This window comes from Aspergillus affinis (assembly GCF_023601865.1).
Source record: "Aspergillus affinis strain CMG 70 chromosome Unknown NODE_2_length_704391_cov_89_054091, whole genome shotgun sequence".
Taxonomy (NCBI): Eukaryota; Fungi; Ascomycota; class Eurotiomycetes; order Eurotiales; family Aspergillaceae; genus Aspergillus; species Aspergillus affinis.
The window spans coordinates 17,537-32,155 of record NW_026515783.1 but is presented as its reverse complement, the minus strand read 5'-3'; the positions used below and the strand labels follow the sequence as shown (position 1 = coordinate 32,155).

At 46.9% G+C, this 14,619-nt stretch overlaps 4 protein-coding genes across 4 annotated transcripts; 2 read left to right on the top strand and 2 right to left on the bottom strand.

Moving 5' to 3' along the window:
- Positions 1-1,785: 1,785 nt before the first annotated feature.
- On the top strand, positions 1,786-3,750 carry KD926_005817 (ATP-binding protein; the record flags this gene model as incomplete). Its single annotated transcript, XM_053097708.1, has 3 exons — positions 1,786-1,912; positions 1,963-3,599; positions 3,649-3,750. 3 exons carry the CDS (start codon positions 1,786-1,788, stop codon positions 3,748-3,750), a joined length of 1,866 nt encoding a protein of 621 aa, XP_052960855.1.
- A 560-nt stretch (positions 3,751-4,310) lies between these two features.
- On the bottom strand, positions 4,311-4,799 carry KD926_005816 (uncharacterized protein; the record flags this gene model as incomplete). The annotated part of the gene is made up of 1 exon (XM_053097697.1): positions 4,311-4,799. One exon carries the CDS (start codon positions 4,797-4,799, stop codon positions 4,311-4,313), a length of 489 nt encoding a protein of 162 aa, XP_052960854.1.
- Positions 4,800-7,311: 2,512 nt separating this feature from the next.
- Positions 7,312-8,274, top strand: KD926_005815 (class I SAM-dependent methyltransferase; the record flags this gene model as incomplete). The annotated part of the gene is made up of 4 exons (XM_053097686.1): positions 7,312-7,378; positions 7,433-7,540; positions 7,596-8,027; positions 8,105-8,274. 4 exons carry the CDS (start codon positions 7,312-7,314, stop codon positions 8,272-8,274), a joined length of 777 nt encoding a protein of 258 aa, XP_052960853.1.
- Positions 8,275-11,574: 3,300 nt separating this feature from the next.
- KD926_005814 (PAF acetylhydrolase) lies at positions 11,575-14,207 on the bottom strand (the record flags this gene model as incomplete). The annotated part of the gene is made up of 2 exons (XM_053097675.1): positions 11,575-13,196; positions 13,973-14,207. 2 exons carry the CDS (start codon positions 14,205-14,207, stop codon positions 11,575-11,577), a joined length of 1,857 nt encoding a protein of 618 aa, XP_052960852.1.
- Between the last annotated feature and the right edge of the window lie 412 nt (positions 14,208-14,619).

Genomic DNA, 14,619 nt, shown 5'->3' with positions numbered 1-14,619 from the left:
CTGCTAGCCCAAGCACTGTCATATTATCAATTTCTTCTCCATCATTCCGAAGTCTCTCTGAATCTCTCGGGCCATCTATCACTAACTATTTTATTTGGCCGTCTTTTATCTCCCCAAATCCTCCGATTGATAAGCTCCCTCGGCCCTTGGTGTATCAGTCTAGGTTGGATACCCATACGTGGTAAAGAGGATAACCATTCCTCGGTCTCATGCATCCTTGAGTAACACTAGCTCCATGCCTTGCTGATTACTCCGAGCCTATTTCTCTGAAAATATAATCTAATAAGGGGAGTCCCAAGGAACTGTAGTCAAATATTTTGGAGGCATGCAGATGACTCAGTGGTTATCGATTATGATCTGTGGACAGTTGGACAGATGGGACTGCTTTGAGTGCTTTTTTTGGGTTCATGTGAATGTGCAATTTGATGGTCTAGTTTTGGCAGTGTATCGCTCTGGGGAACATTGCTTGAACGGCTGTATTTACTTCTGACAACGATTCTCATGCACGATGAAACGCACTTACAAGAATGTGTATGGTGGTGCTCTATGTGTCCAGATCTTTCATCTCTCTTGACAAATGACTGTCCCGCAATGGCTATTCACACAGCGAATATGGAACCCCTTCCCGCAGAGAGAAATTCCCTGGACCCTCCTATTCACAAGGATATTGAATTTAAGCTGTGTACAGCTTCTGTTTTTATCCGAAAACATGTTTGTTTATTGACTGGCAGTGAACTAGGCCATATGTAGTTAGCGCGTGATGAGACGGTCCGGTCCCCTCGGCAGTCCCGTCCCGCCCGGCGTTCGTAGAAACTTCATCACTGCTGTCTCCGTGTGAGTTCACCTGTTTCGACAGGGCCGTCATTTGGGCCACGAATTGCGACCAGACTGTATTATTATCCCAGTCATCGCTCGCTTGCCCAACGACGCTTGTGTGTTGAAGCCAAGCGGACAACCCACTCACTCGAAAATATGTGGGTCCCACGTGCACTAAGCCATATCGGGCAAGCGAGGCCGTACAACAGCAGCTTTTGCGGTGGTGGCATCTAACTTGGTCGGATGGTAAGGAAGTCGATGACGATGCAACGCTCCACGGATGAAAGGGCCCCCTGAATTCTGGCACATCTGAATGATCTGATCATGAGAGGGGAAGCTGTTGTTGATTACGGTTAGGGCCATGCAATGTCCTAATACCAACCAATACAAACGTTCAAGGAAGCGCCGAGGCCGAAACACTGCGACCTCCCTACAAGATAATGAGTGCTCAACAGCTGCCCGGGCCAAGAGCGCCGCAATCTCTGTTTCTATCTAGCCCCAAGCGAGCACGGCAAATCATACGTCAAAACCAAAAGACATAAGCTAATCGATCTTGGCAGGCGCTTTGGTCTTCCCGGGCGGCAAATGTCATCGGATACACAACAAAGCAAATACCTAGCCCATTCATACTGATTGATTTGCGAAGCGCCATGTTACTTCTACGCGTCGATCTTTCCACGGTCAATGGACCTGTAGGCGCTGCCCTCTAATTTATTTGAGAAGGTCTCCTCTCTTAATGTTCTTTTTATTAGAAACCCCATTCTCAAACCATGACCAATTGTGGTCCTAAGCGCTTCGCCTTCCAATGAGATAGATGTATGTCTCATCCTCACCCATTTACTCGTGTCGTAGCGTTGTGAGGGGAGGTGTGCTCGCTCAGGGGAGCGCTTCAAGGATATATAAAATCCGATCCGTTTAATCTGATCAGAGCTGAGAATCACAATTCTCTCTTCTTCTAGCTAGCACACCATGACTTTGGCTCGGTCGGACCTCATACCAAAGGGTATTCACGATCCTTCCAGAGGCCACATTTCAGCAGTCGCCGCGAACGACTCTCGACAATTTATTGGCACAGCTGAGAATGTTCACTTCCATGGTAAGGCACCTGAGAAATCTCATCATCTGTCACGGCTAACCCATCAAAAGGGGAAGAAACCCAGTTCCTGGATGATTCGCATTTACCATGTGCGAGGAATGCACGGTACAACGCGCTCGCCGACAGCGAGGAATCTCCCTGCTGCCTTGAAGGCACGCGCGTCCAGATCCTCCGGGACATTGACGATTGGGTCAATGACAGAGGAAGCCGTTCTATATTTTGGCTGAGTGGCTTGGCTGGGACAGGAAAGACAGCGATAGCCCGCACGGTCGCTCATAAATACGACGAAAAATCTCGACTCGGGGCCAGCTTCTTTTTTCCTACTCTTCATTCTGACACCAGGTGTGCGACGAGCTTCGTGACTACGATTGGGCGGCAGCTGGCGGACGCAGATGCCTCCCTGCGCGATGAGATTAATCGAGCTATTCGCCAAAGAAGGCACATTTCCAGTTACGCTCTTGAGGATCAGTGGCGTCATCTCATTCTTGGTCCTTTGGCTCGGGCTAAACTAGAATCAGCTCGTCTACCTTACGTCCTAGTTATTGACGGCTTGGAAGAATGCAAGACCACGAGCGGCATTGCCACAGTCCTCCGTCTACTATCTCAGACACGAACACTCGGATCAAAGACCCTGCGAGTACTTCTCACAAGCAGACCTGACACGAGAATTGAAGCAGGGTTTGTTGACATACCAGAGGACATGTGGCGTTCTTTCAAGCTCCACAGTCTAGACAATGAGGTCGTTGACGATGATATACGCAATTTTCTCACCCACAGATTCAAGCGCATTGCCAAAACTCATCAGCAGGCTAATGGCTGGCCCGGAACCAACACAATCGACATATTGACACGAAAGGCCGGTGGTCTGTTCATATGGGCTACGACTGCATGCAGATTCGTTGGATCAGATAGTCGATTCTCTCAGCGTCGACTGCTTCAACTCCTCAATGATCATATTTCCATTGATGATCCGACATCCGCGCTGGACAAAATCTACCTCAATGTTCTTCAGAGTACTGTCGCAGAAGGGCACACCGCAGAGGAAAAGGGTTCTATCTACGAAATCGTCCGGCTAGTCCTAGGGGCCATGTCTGTGCTTGTTTATCCGCTTCCAATCACTGATCTTGTTGTTTTGTTGCAATCTGCACCTCGATCATATCGAGCGGAACAATTGGAGATCAAAAGTATTGATGCGCGTGAGGTTCACCTAAACCTCAAACACTTGAGTGCAATTGTGGACGTCCCCGAAGAAGAGAATCGGTCCCCTCGCCTCCATCACCCGGCCTTGCGTCAATTTCTCTTTGATCCAGCGAGATGTAAGGAGCATGCATTTCATGTCAAAAAAAGAGAAACACACCTCATCTTGGCTGGATTCTGTGTGAGCCTGATGTCCCAATCCTGGGAATGCCGTCCAAATGAACGGGGAAACTTCGGCTTGGAAAAGTCTTATGACCCTCTCACCGACAGAAACCCTACCGGGCCAGAACAGCGCCTACAAGTTAGCTTGCGGTATGCATGTCTCTACTGGGTCCATCACCTGCAACAAAGCGGTGCCACCCTTCATGAAAACGACAGTTTTCATCATTTTGTTCGAAAACATGTTATACACTGGGTTAAAGCTCTGATTTCGATGGAGAAGATTCCTGATGGGCTGCGTGCAGTTTCTTCGTTGGAAGAAATGACATTTGTAAGTATTTGCTGTTCTATTCCTTCAATCAGAGCTAATAACTTTCAAGAGTCACAACGTCTGTGCACATATTCGTGATGCAAAGCGATCTTTGCTGTATCCCGGACAAAGCTTGCTAGGCGCTGCAGGATATAATCCAAGAGCCAGATAGTACATTATCTAATTAAAGGACCCTGCTCAAGACATTTCGAGATATCGGATTGAGTGCTGTTTTCGGGCTGGATCAACTACGGATGCTTATGCCAGGCTTGGCATCTATCCACAGGTGGCAGCGATATTTCTTACACCGAAGCATTGCTTAAACTGTCTACATATCTTGCTATGAAGCCGTGTTTCAGTCAGTTGACCGCTCATGTTATGACTTAGGTTCGATGGAATCTCTAGTTTATCATTCGTTCGTATTCCAGGAGATTGGTGGAAACCTTCAATTTCTTTTTCTTATGTGGGCAAGAAATGGACAATAATACAAAAAAAAAAAGGAAAAGAGAACGGAAAAAAGAGAGCACCAAAGATATGAAATCGCGACTGTCCCAAATCTCACAGCGGGCCCAATGACTATTTCTCGTCCAGAAAATGCACCCACATTTCTCAAAATACAGAAGTAATTCCATGGCATCCATAAGCATCGTTAAAAAGACCGGTATCCGTGACTCTCTCGCGAGTTTTGACCCGTAGTGCTACCCGCGCTTGGTTGTGTGATCGTCATCGGAATCAGGATTCTTGCTCATCCATGTCGTCGTTGCATAGTTCATCTGCCAGCTGATTCTCCTCCCTCGGAATCCAGCGATATCTCACCTTTCCAAGGTCTGCCAATGTTTCATGAAGATCGAAAGCCATCTCAATAAGATCCCGATTTGCAACCTCGTTGCCTGCCGCATTGATCCATCCGTTTTCGACCCATTTGTAAATCCACTCGTTCATGCACCCAATAGCATATTTGGAATCGGTATAGATCGTAACCCGGAAGCTCGGCCGTCCGTATAGCTCTTGATGCCGTTTGAGAGCTTGTATCAGTGCCAAGATGATGCCCGTGATTTCGGCCCGTTGGTTTGTAGGTCTTGGGTATGCTGGTAATGATTTTCTCCAAGTTTTGATCTTCCCCCATCTGCGCTGCTGAACGGCAGCAGCGGCGCCGACTGCGCCCGGTCGTCCATTGCGTCTGCAGCCACCGTCGGTATAGAATTTCATGGTGTAAACCATATTGGCAAGATGTGTGGTTGAAGGGGAGGTAGCGGTTCGGGGAGACGTTCAGTGCGCTGTACAGAAGTTGGCGATAGAAGCTTGACTGGCTATCTTTTGTAAGCGTCTTGGAGGATGAAGAAATGTAATGAATGAGCGGAATGGTGATCTATCTAGATGACCCATGACCATGATTTTATGGCAATCGCCATATGATCCAGAGACCGTTTGCTCTGGGCAGACGGAATCTTCCAGCTCCTTCCTAGAGCTGTATCAAAGGGATCTCCCATCGTCTTCTCCGCAGTTGCATCCATGAAATGGGGAAAACAAACGGCGGAGTGCTTGGCAATGTGCGCCTCAGGCATCAAAAGAACTCACCTGTCTTCTTGGGGCACCCAGATCCAGTATCTAGTCGGGCAATTTGAGGTACAGGAGGAACTTAAGGGTTGTCGGAATACATGTCTCCAAATGATGCCATTCACTGTTTACTGACATGTCTAGGTACTGCGAGTATCGACAGTGGATCACATGACTGCCATCTCAACCAATTATATCATCGCTTTGCTTGACCGATTGATTCTGTGGCAGAAATATGTGGGTCTTCCGAAGAAGTGATTATTCAACCGATTTTATATGATCATATTCAAATGAATGAAGGTCTTCATTCAACTAACTACACGATAAAGAAGCCAATATTTATGCAAGCTCAGGAGCTTCAGGATCATCATAATGAGAGCGGAATTACGCGTTCTATGTCATCATATATGAATGATATGATTGATGGGTCCGGTCAAGCAAGGCGATGATATAATCACTTTAGTCATCTTCCGCGGCCACAGGTTCATTGCATTTATACGGCATTTTTCGGGACAGTAATATCGTGTTATTTCGTTCATTTTGACGATCAGGAAGACTCTGAAATTGCATAAATATCGGCTTCCTTATTGCGTAGTTAGATTGAAATCAAGACCTTCATTCATTTAAATAACTGGTTATGATCATATTCCTTGGCTGAATAATCGCTAAGACGACAAGCCTAAACAGACGTTCATTTAACTATCTGGCGCTATGTTTCAGAAATCTAAGCATGGAGAGGAAAATATTGACAGGATCGTGGTTCGTGGTGTTGTGGGATAACTTCGCCAGACGCTAGTCCATATATGGCAGGCGGTCAGAACTGCGGCAGTAACCTCGTGATCACGCGCTGGCCGTGACAATCGCTTCCTGGTAGACCCACAGTAAACTGCCACATTGCCTAAACAAACAGTCCCATATCAACACTACTGAGCTAAAACTATTACTATTTGTTTGCACTGGATTTATCGATGCCTTTACAGAAGATCTGATAGCTCAAGAGTGCATAGATTCCAGATCTTCAGCCATTGTGAATAAGTAGAATCGAATGCTGTGTAATTATCCCAGAACGGCCCCGGTCGCCCTGCGATCTAATTTCATTTGTACTATCGTGGGCGTACCTTACGCTAAGCCTAATGTGGCCGGTAGCCAAAGCCGGGCAGTGATTTCCGAGATCGGTGGCTATAAGTATAACCAAAATGTTGACTAGAAAGTGTCTCGAAAAGGTATGGAAACCAACATGAAGCCACTTGAAGAAGCATAAGTTTAATTGAGGCCTATGTTTTGTATAGTGGGGAAACGGCTACTTGTCTGATTTTGAAGTTGGATATTCGTTAATGTTGGTTAGGATATATTGAAATGTTGTAAAGAATTGTACATAGAGAGAGCAAAATTGACAGCCACCTTACATATTTCGATGAAGAAAAAAGAAAAAAGAAAAAAGTCATTTTATCAAGGCGATTAGGATTAGGTGCTTCTAAATATATTCGAGGCCCTATTCAAGCGCTTGTTCGTGTGGAGCATTTCCAAAGTGACGGGTTCTGTTTAGGGAGCGCATACTGGTGGTATGTTTGGCGGAAGAAAAGGCTGTATTTGGGGCACCCAGTTACAAGATAAATATGACCCTATCCTGCTCTAGAGCCACTTAAATAAGAAGTACCTAGGCCGGTTGTGATGCTGACGTTTCACCAATCATTGGTTACTTCAAACTTAACTTCCCGTAAGCGGGATCACGTCATGCGCCCTTACCATTAGCATCAATGCGGTATATCCGTACTCGCATCTCTTGGAAGTTGGAAGCCCCTCGCTATGTGTATCCTCGTATCTTATATGCTATATAAAATGTGAGCCCTAATCAACACGTGATAGGACTTGAATCTATATCATCACCGAAACAGGTCCTCTACCGAGTACCAGAGAGGCTGGAGCGAAGCTAGTATTTATTCGGACTCAAACCACGGCAGGGAGCCTTATCTCCCGGCTTATTCGCGGGACTAGGCTCGTAGACTAGGTATATAAAACCCCAAACCCCAGTTCTACCAGCACACACGAAACCTCACTTCCTCCTAAGCACAACTTCGGTTTCTCCAATATCCGAGTGCCACATTTCTTTTGCTTTTCCTTTATCCATAGAAATTTCGTATCATTCGCAACTATCTTTCTCCAGATAACTATAACCATGTCCCTAAAAAACCGCCTTGCAGTATTTTCCCGTCCCTTGAGCATGATCTGGTTCTCTTTTTGGCGTAAGGCTATGTCACCACGCCTATCCTAGTCATACTAATAACCCGACCATCTAGTCCATTGGGAAGCTTTGAGAGAAGCGGTTCGTCGAGACGGTCTCGCAGCACTCGTGCGCCCACAACAAATTCGTGATGCGGGTTCAGCAAAGTTGCTCAGTGTCACCTGTAAGCTACCCATAGTACCTCTCGCTCAGCTATTTAGTGCCTGACCACAACATAGCCGCTGGTTTTATTGCATTCGAAGACACAACCATCGTCCCATCGCTCGTGAAAGCCGCTAGCGGCGTCGTTCTCGACCTGGGTCCTGGGCCAGGGAATCAAGTTCATCGATTCGATACTGCTGTTGTCGACTATATTTATGGTCTTGAACCTAATTCTCACTTCAAGGACGCTCTAAACGGAAAGTTAGAGAAGCATGGTCTACATTATATGTATAAGCTCATTGAAGCTGGTATCGAAGACAGTGATATTTTGAGAGAGGAGGGAATCACGGAAGGGAGCTTAGATACTGTGCTATCTATTCAGGTACTATGTGCGGTAAAGGATCCCAAAAATGTGATGAAGGAGATCTGGAAGCTACTCAAGCCCGGAGGCAAGTTTATATTCTGGGAACACGGGTGTAGTAGAGATCGCTTGACGAATGTGGCGCAAGGTAAGTTTGTGCTCATCCCCTATTATGCCTACAAGGGGAATTTAAAGCGCAGTGCAAACAACCTAACTTAAGCAAAGCTTTCATGAACCCTGCTTGGAGCACATTTATCGGATGCCATTTGACCCGGAATGTATTGGCAGACATTCTCAACAGTGGAGAGTGGGAAAACCCCGACGCTATCGAAGAGCCCGAAGATCCGTTGAGCTTTCTGCCTAGGACTCAGGGTGTTCTTGTGAAGAAGGCCTAATTTGGTCGTGAATAGAGTGAATGTCTTCTTTGTATCAGCGTGGACAATAGGCTAGGTGAAACTAGGTGTCCGATGAATTGGATGGTAATCAACAGTCGGAGGCCATTATCATAGTTTGAATTTTAGTCGAGAAGAGTACCTTTAACTATCTTCTCACAAAGCAATCTCCCTTCCTCTCTCAAGATTAATGCATGACGTGAGTAGAAAACGAACGGAATGACGAATAGTGAGGGACCAGTTCATTCAGCGATAAAAAGTCAAGATACTGTAGCTACTGGAGAGACAAATATAAGCCGAAGATGGCGAGGTTTGTGACAATGTATCTTCTTCTGAAGGCCCTTTGTTGGGTGTTTCCATTCGTCCGGATTTAAAAGTAGAAGGGCCAGAGCCCTCCACCTGACTACAGTTCTTCTGGTTGAATTGTTCTATCTCTTCCCCATCAAAAGCTCATACATGGTAGGGATTACGTCTTGCAAAAACCTCGGGTTGTTTCAAGTATCTGCATCACTTGGGCCATTTTCTTGTTCTCCTCAATACAAAGACCTTCCATTTCGCCCTTCAAAGCATTCCTCTCGGAGCTGTCCATGCCGCGTGCGTATCAACTTTATCAGAAATGGCGTGTCACTGACAACCGGCCCGTGTGGTGGAGATAGTCGTAGATTCCTCTAGGAGCACGCTTACAGAAGGTTAGGCCCTTCAGCCTCATCCATATCTTGGAACGCCTGTCCAATCTGTTAGGGACGGTAGCCGAATTACAGGCCTTGAATGATCACTCCTTGCATACTGCATGACCCCAAACCCCATTAGCATAATCGCTCGTGCCGATCTTTCAGAGCACAGGAATAATTGGAGCCGCTTATTGGACCAAACAGTAACATTCCGCATATCCATCTTGACAATCTACTACAAGGGTAGAGCATCTTTTGGTATTACGTCTGGCCCCTCGCAATTTCCAGTAAGCATTTCTAACTAAGCCCTGCTAGAAATTAACGATCTTGATTGGCATTTGCCGAAATCACCGCCATGTATTCAGCCTCTCCACGCGCGTCCCGGAGACGTTTTAAGTGCTTATTTGTAAATTCTCGGAGTGTACGTTCCATGGCCAATGAGTGTCAAATTGAATTTAAAAGGCCTTAGAGACCCCAAATATCATATCGTGCTCACTATACTACAGTATCAGTTCTACGGACTTCACGTTGAGGCTTTTAAATTCCTTGGGCCGAACATTATCGACCGTTTCTTCTTGAATCTATCCTTCACGGCTTGTAATCCTAGTCTTGTAGCCACAGGCGGCTCTGGGATTCATTCGGGGGACAAGATCAACGCAGCCTTGACTTCCACGGGGTTCCAAACTACTATATCATCAACGAACCGCAAGCGAAATTGACTACAACATCCACCGACCCACCCCAGAAACCATTATTCATCTTTAGCTTCGGGTCAGGGCTTCTTAGACCCAATGATGTCCAATAGCAATGTCTCGATAGCCTGGATCAACGCTCCTTCTGCACCCCAGTCTTACTTGACTGCTCATAACGCACCCGCGGTGGGACTCGGAACGCTTCCCAACTCAATCCTTCCATGCCAGCATCCAATACTGCCATCCTTATCGATCCTGCAGCCAGAATATAACACGGATATGTTTTCTCTCAATCCCGAGCTTTTTTACCAAGGAAATCTGATTGGACAACGGTCCACGTTGATCCCACCTAGGTATGTTGATCATGTTCGATGGGAGCTTTTCGTTTTGTATTCTAATAAACTCTTTAGAGCACACGGATCGTGGCCGCGCCGATATGGGTGGGCTGGTTGTGAATATTCTGGTACCTTTGCTCGCAAAGCAGAGCTCATGCGTCACATAGAGACAATTCATGTGGCTCCTGGTGCATATAGATGTCCGGTCTGCGATGTGCGTTTTAATCGGGGTTCCAATTTGAGGAGTCACCTGCAGCGGAAGCATTATGAAACATAGTCTTTGAGACTGGCATGTTCCTTCTGATACTGTCTACGTTTTGTCTTTCTCTTTTCCTCCTTTCTTTTTCTTCGTCTTCTTTCCTCTATTCTTGGTTTTCTTTTCTTTCTCCTTTTCCCCCTTCTCCATCTATGTGTCTTTATTTCCCTTTCTTCTTATCCTTTCATTTGATTTCAATGGCCTTTCCTTCTTCTTAAATTTCTCCCTTGGCATACCTCGGTCCTCGAATTCAAGAGAACTCGACTTCCAAACCCATCGTGACCAGAAACATCGTAGAAAGCCAATGCTGCATGACTCGGGGCATTCCGAATACGTAAGCCGAACAGTGGGGATCGGGCTTCGCCAGCACTTACAGCGGCCGGCATTGGTCGGGCCCGTCGGAGACGGCTACCTATTGTTTATTTTATCCTCCATTCTTCCTCCCGGATTCTTGGTATGAACAAGTGGACATAGTTGACTTGAGAATTACTTAACGAGTTTAAGGTAGCTCAGGTTCCCACAAAATATTATCAGTCGATCTGGACGACTTTCTTCGACGAATAGGCTCACCGTTGACATGCGTAGCCTTTTCATCTTCCGGACTTAGAAATGGATTCGCCCCGTCCCCCTAACCAGAAACTGCAAAAGCCAGACAGCACTTCGCAGACCAAACGATATCCAATTCGCTACGGACTGTCAGATGATAGCCCTTCAGCCCTGCAGATCTACGGAGTACGCAATGAAACATAGCCACAAGGAAAACGCCCAGAGACGCCCCACACAAGCAGGGGTTCCCTTTAATATAACAATATAACCAGGAATATCGACACCGGCAAACCCCCTTCGTTGTCCAGACCTGGACTCTGGTGATTTGCCCTTAATTTTACGCTCAAGGCTTGATGATCTACTGTTAAAGTCGACGTCAAACCGGGTTTCAGGTCAAGATTGCGTAATCCCACGCCCCTTGCTTGTTGTCTGGTCACGGCCTGAGGTTCCAGATGTGATCGAGACCATGAACACATTTGACATGGCCAATTTGCCAATATCCCAGGAATGTGAGCAAAGCGTGCGTACTTGGGCATATGCGACGATCTTTATTTGGGGGCTCGAGACTCATTGTCGTTCTCATCCGTTTCATACTGAGGGCCATCAAATCAATTATCTGCTGAAGGGCGAACTTGAAGGAAAGAAGTGACCGAGGTGTAAGAACGCACATGTCTCTGACGAAGAATAGGTCTTTAATTTATCAATACGGGCGAAATTGAACATAGGAATAAAACAATAATCAGACGCTCATTATAACAAAACGACGGCAAATAGTAGAACAAGAATAGGTCTTCGCAAATCTATCATTCCACTGGCGACACATGGATCTGCCAGTATTTCTTAACATCAGGGTGTTGCTCTTTCTTCCTTTGCTTATCCCGAATATCCTTGTCGTATTCGGGATGACTCACCCGTTCTTCCAGAATTCCCCTTTTATCTGAATCCTGCAAATACTTTAAGAATTCTAATGAGGTCTGGACATACTGTTGGACCCCTTCCTTGACGTCGATCGTGGCCCCTGTTGTCCAGCTGAGTAGCAGTGGCTCAATCAGAGGGGCGTCTGTTACCGACGGGTGCGATGTGCCGACAGAAGTCATGAACCAGGCATCTTTGCCTCGCTGGATGATGCCCTCAACCAGGGCCTTGACGACGTCAAAGTGAGGTCTTCCGGTGAAGATGGTCACCTTGCGGGACCAAGAGTCTGAATGTACGACCAACGTCGGTACATCGACGTCGTGATTCAAAGGCCCACTGGACTTTCCAGGATCCAGCACGATGGCCCCCTTGGCGGGAAACTTCTCGGACGGAGCGCCCTTCAGAGTGCGCAGAGCAAGCGTCGCACCGAACGAATGGCCTCCTACCGCTAACTGATCTAGATCAAGTCGATCTTTCCACGAGTCTAAATCTTCGCCTTCTTTCCGACTGTTCGCACTGAGGATCTCGTTCCCTTTGCCTTCGTTGATTTGCTTCAAGACTTGGTATGTCTCTTCCATTTCCAATTGCCGCATATCAAGCTGTCGCTGCTTGAACTCCGCACGATCAAGATCCTCCATTCCTTCTAGATCACTCGGTCCGAAAGAGTAGAAGGGCTTCTCGGACCCGTCATCCGTCCGCATGATCATTGTCCCAGGACAACTCCCATCTCGATGCTCCACCGCTGCAACGATATACCCACGGGACGCAAGTTCCCCGAGATAATGTGTGTAGTCGGTTCTCGAGGACGCAAACCCATGCGAGAAGATCAATACCGGAAATTTCGATTCGGGTTCGACAGCCAACTCCAGTGTATCCTGGCGATCCAGGTCTTTCTCGCTCGTCGCCAGTGGAACATCCACCTCAGCCGGTATTTCTCTTCCCCCCACAAGACCCCAAATAGCGAGTGTAGCGATCGGGTTGAGGAAGAAGTTGTTCAGCTTCGCGAACGAAAGATACCCTTCCGCCGTAAGGGAGACCGGTTTGGTGATCCACGGATGGCGTGGTTTTGTACTTTCGACGCCTTTGGAGGCGGGATAAAAGACGGAGAACAGCACAGTTTCGATCTCGAATGCCGGCGAGCCATCGTGGAAATTTTCTTCGCCGGCGCGGCGTGGCGGACGTGGGACTTCAAGATCCATGGTACCCACCGCGTAGGGCCCTGAGTAAGGGGGCATGTCGGAGGAGAGGAACGGTTGCCCGGTAAGGAGGCAATAGGTGATGTAGAGAACGACGGTGAGCGAGAGTACGTACTGCCATGTGAGTCGAGGACGAAGGGAAGGGGGAAGTCGAGGTCGTCGGAGCATTTTGTCGGTCGGGGCGAAACGATCTTCAGTTGTTGATGATGCGTTTCTGCCCTTCGTCTGGGTGGATGACGTAGGTTTCCCCCAAAGTCTCGTGGAGATAAGGTGGAGATAAAGTTCCGTGTGGATAACGTGACGGTAGCCGTACGCTAAACCATCCTCGGTCTAGCTAGCCCCTTCTCCCTGACGGCTAAGCCCAATAAGGACATCCCGTCAAGCACTCCGGCATCGGGTCAAAACAGCTTTTATAAAGTTGCTTTATACTACATAAAGTCCAAGGCAAAAATTCTAGATCACCAAACGAAGACCTATCATAGTATCAAGACCGCTTAGTATCTTATTATCAACCACAAGTTTAGCCAGCACTGTAGATATATAATGTTCGAGTACCTCGCATTGCAAATCAAAGAGCCTGAACCTCATACAAAGTTCTTTGCAGGAGGAAATCTACACTTGTCAAATAGTGGCTGAATGTCAGGAGAGACGAAAATTGTGAATATGGCTGTTCTGTTACAATGACTTATAAATATGAAATGGACTCTTGAAGGGTAGATCGAATCAGCGACAATGGATTTTGCCATGGTGCCAGAAAGCAGAATGGTATTCGCAACTATCTCCGATCGATTCTCGAGAATTTGGGGTATGCCACTCTTTCACCCCATAGAAAGATGAAAGGACTGCCATAGCGGTGGCTTTCCATGGAATAATATGTCAAATTATTTGATTTCATAGCTCCAGAAAATCATATGCTATCCAATATCCCCAGCTTCTTCCGGTGCAAGCTACCACACATTTCAAGACACAGGGAGTAGACTCATGGAATTCACCATCTCTCTATCAGGTCACCGTTTTCCACCCTTTTCAAGTCTTTCCCAATTTTCCCTCGCTCTTCTAAACAACTCCATCAACCGCACCGTCAGCTTACTATCCAAGAACTCGACAACCCTGACAACCCTTTCCCTCTTCTCATCCATTGTCAAAATAATGATAATTTCACCACGATACGCCCACTCTTCTTCGGACAGGCCATTGTCCTTGACCTTATCCTTGAATTTTGCCAGGCTTGTCGTCCAGATTGTCACCTGCCCTTTTTCTTCATTCTTGATAATCTTCTTCGGGAACATCGGGAAACCGTCAAGAATGAGGTTTAGGTTGGACATGTGGCCAATGAAATTGTCCTGGACTCTCAGAGGTCCCCATAGAGGCGGAAGTTGGAGCGATGATATATTTAGCATCGGGGGACAAGACGGAGAGAAAGACTTCCAAGCTGAGAGCGTCGAAGGCGGAGAGGAAATTGAGAGTGGTTTGGTGGAGGGTAGAGGACATTGTAGCAATTTGATGAACTTGAAGAGTTTGAGATATCTGAATGTTTGATTGAAACATAGTACGGGGCATATACAAAGAGACACTTCAAGCAGATTTTTGGGACTTATCTATGCTTTCAGGAAAACACGCATTGCGTTTCAACGTCCAAATCCACATTCTCAAGCTACGGCAGCGAATGTTGACATTCTTTGTTTCTCCCCTCTCTCAGCATTCAATCAATATTGCGCTAGCGTTGTAAACTTGGCC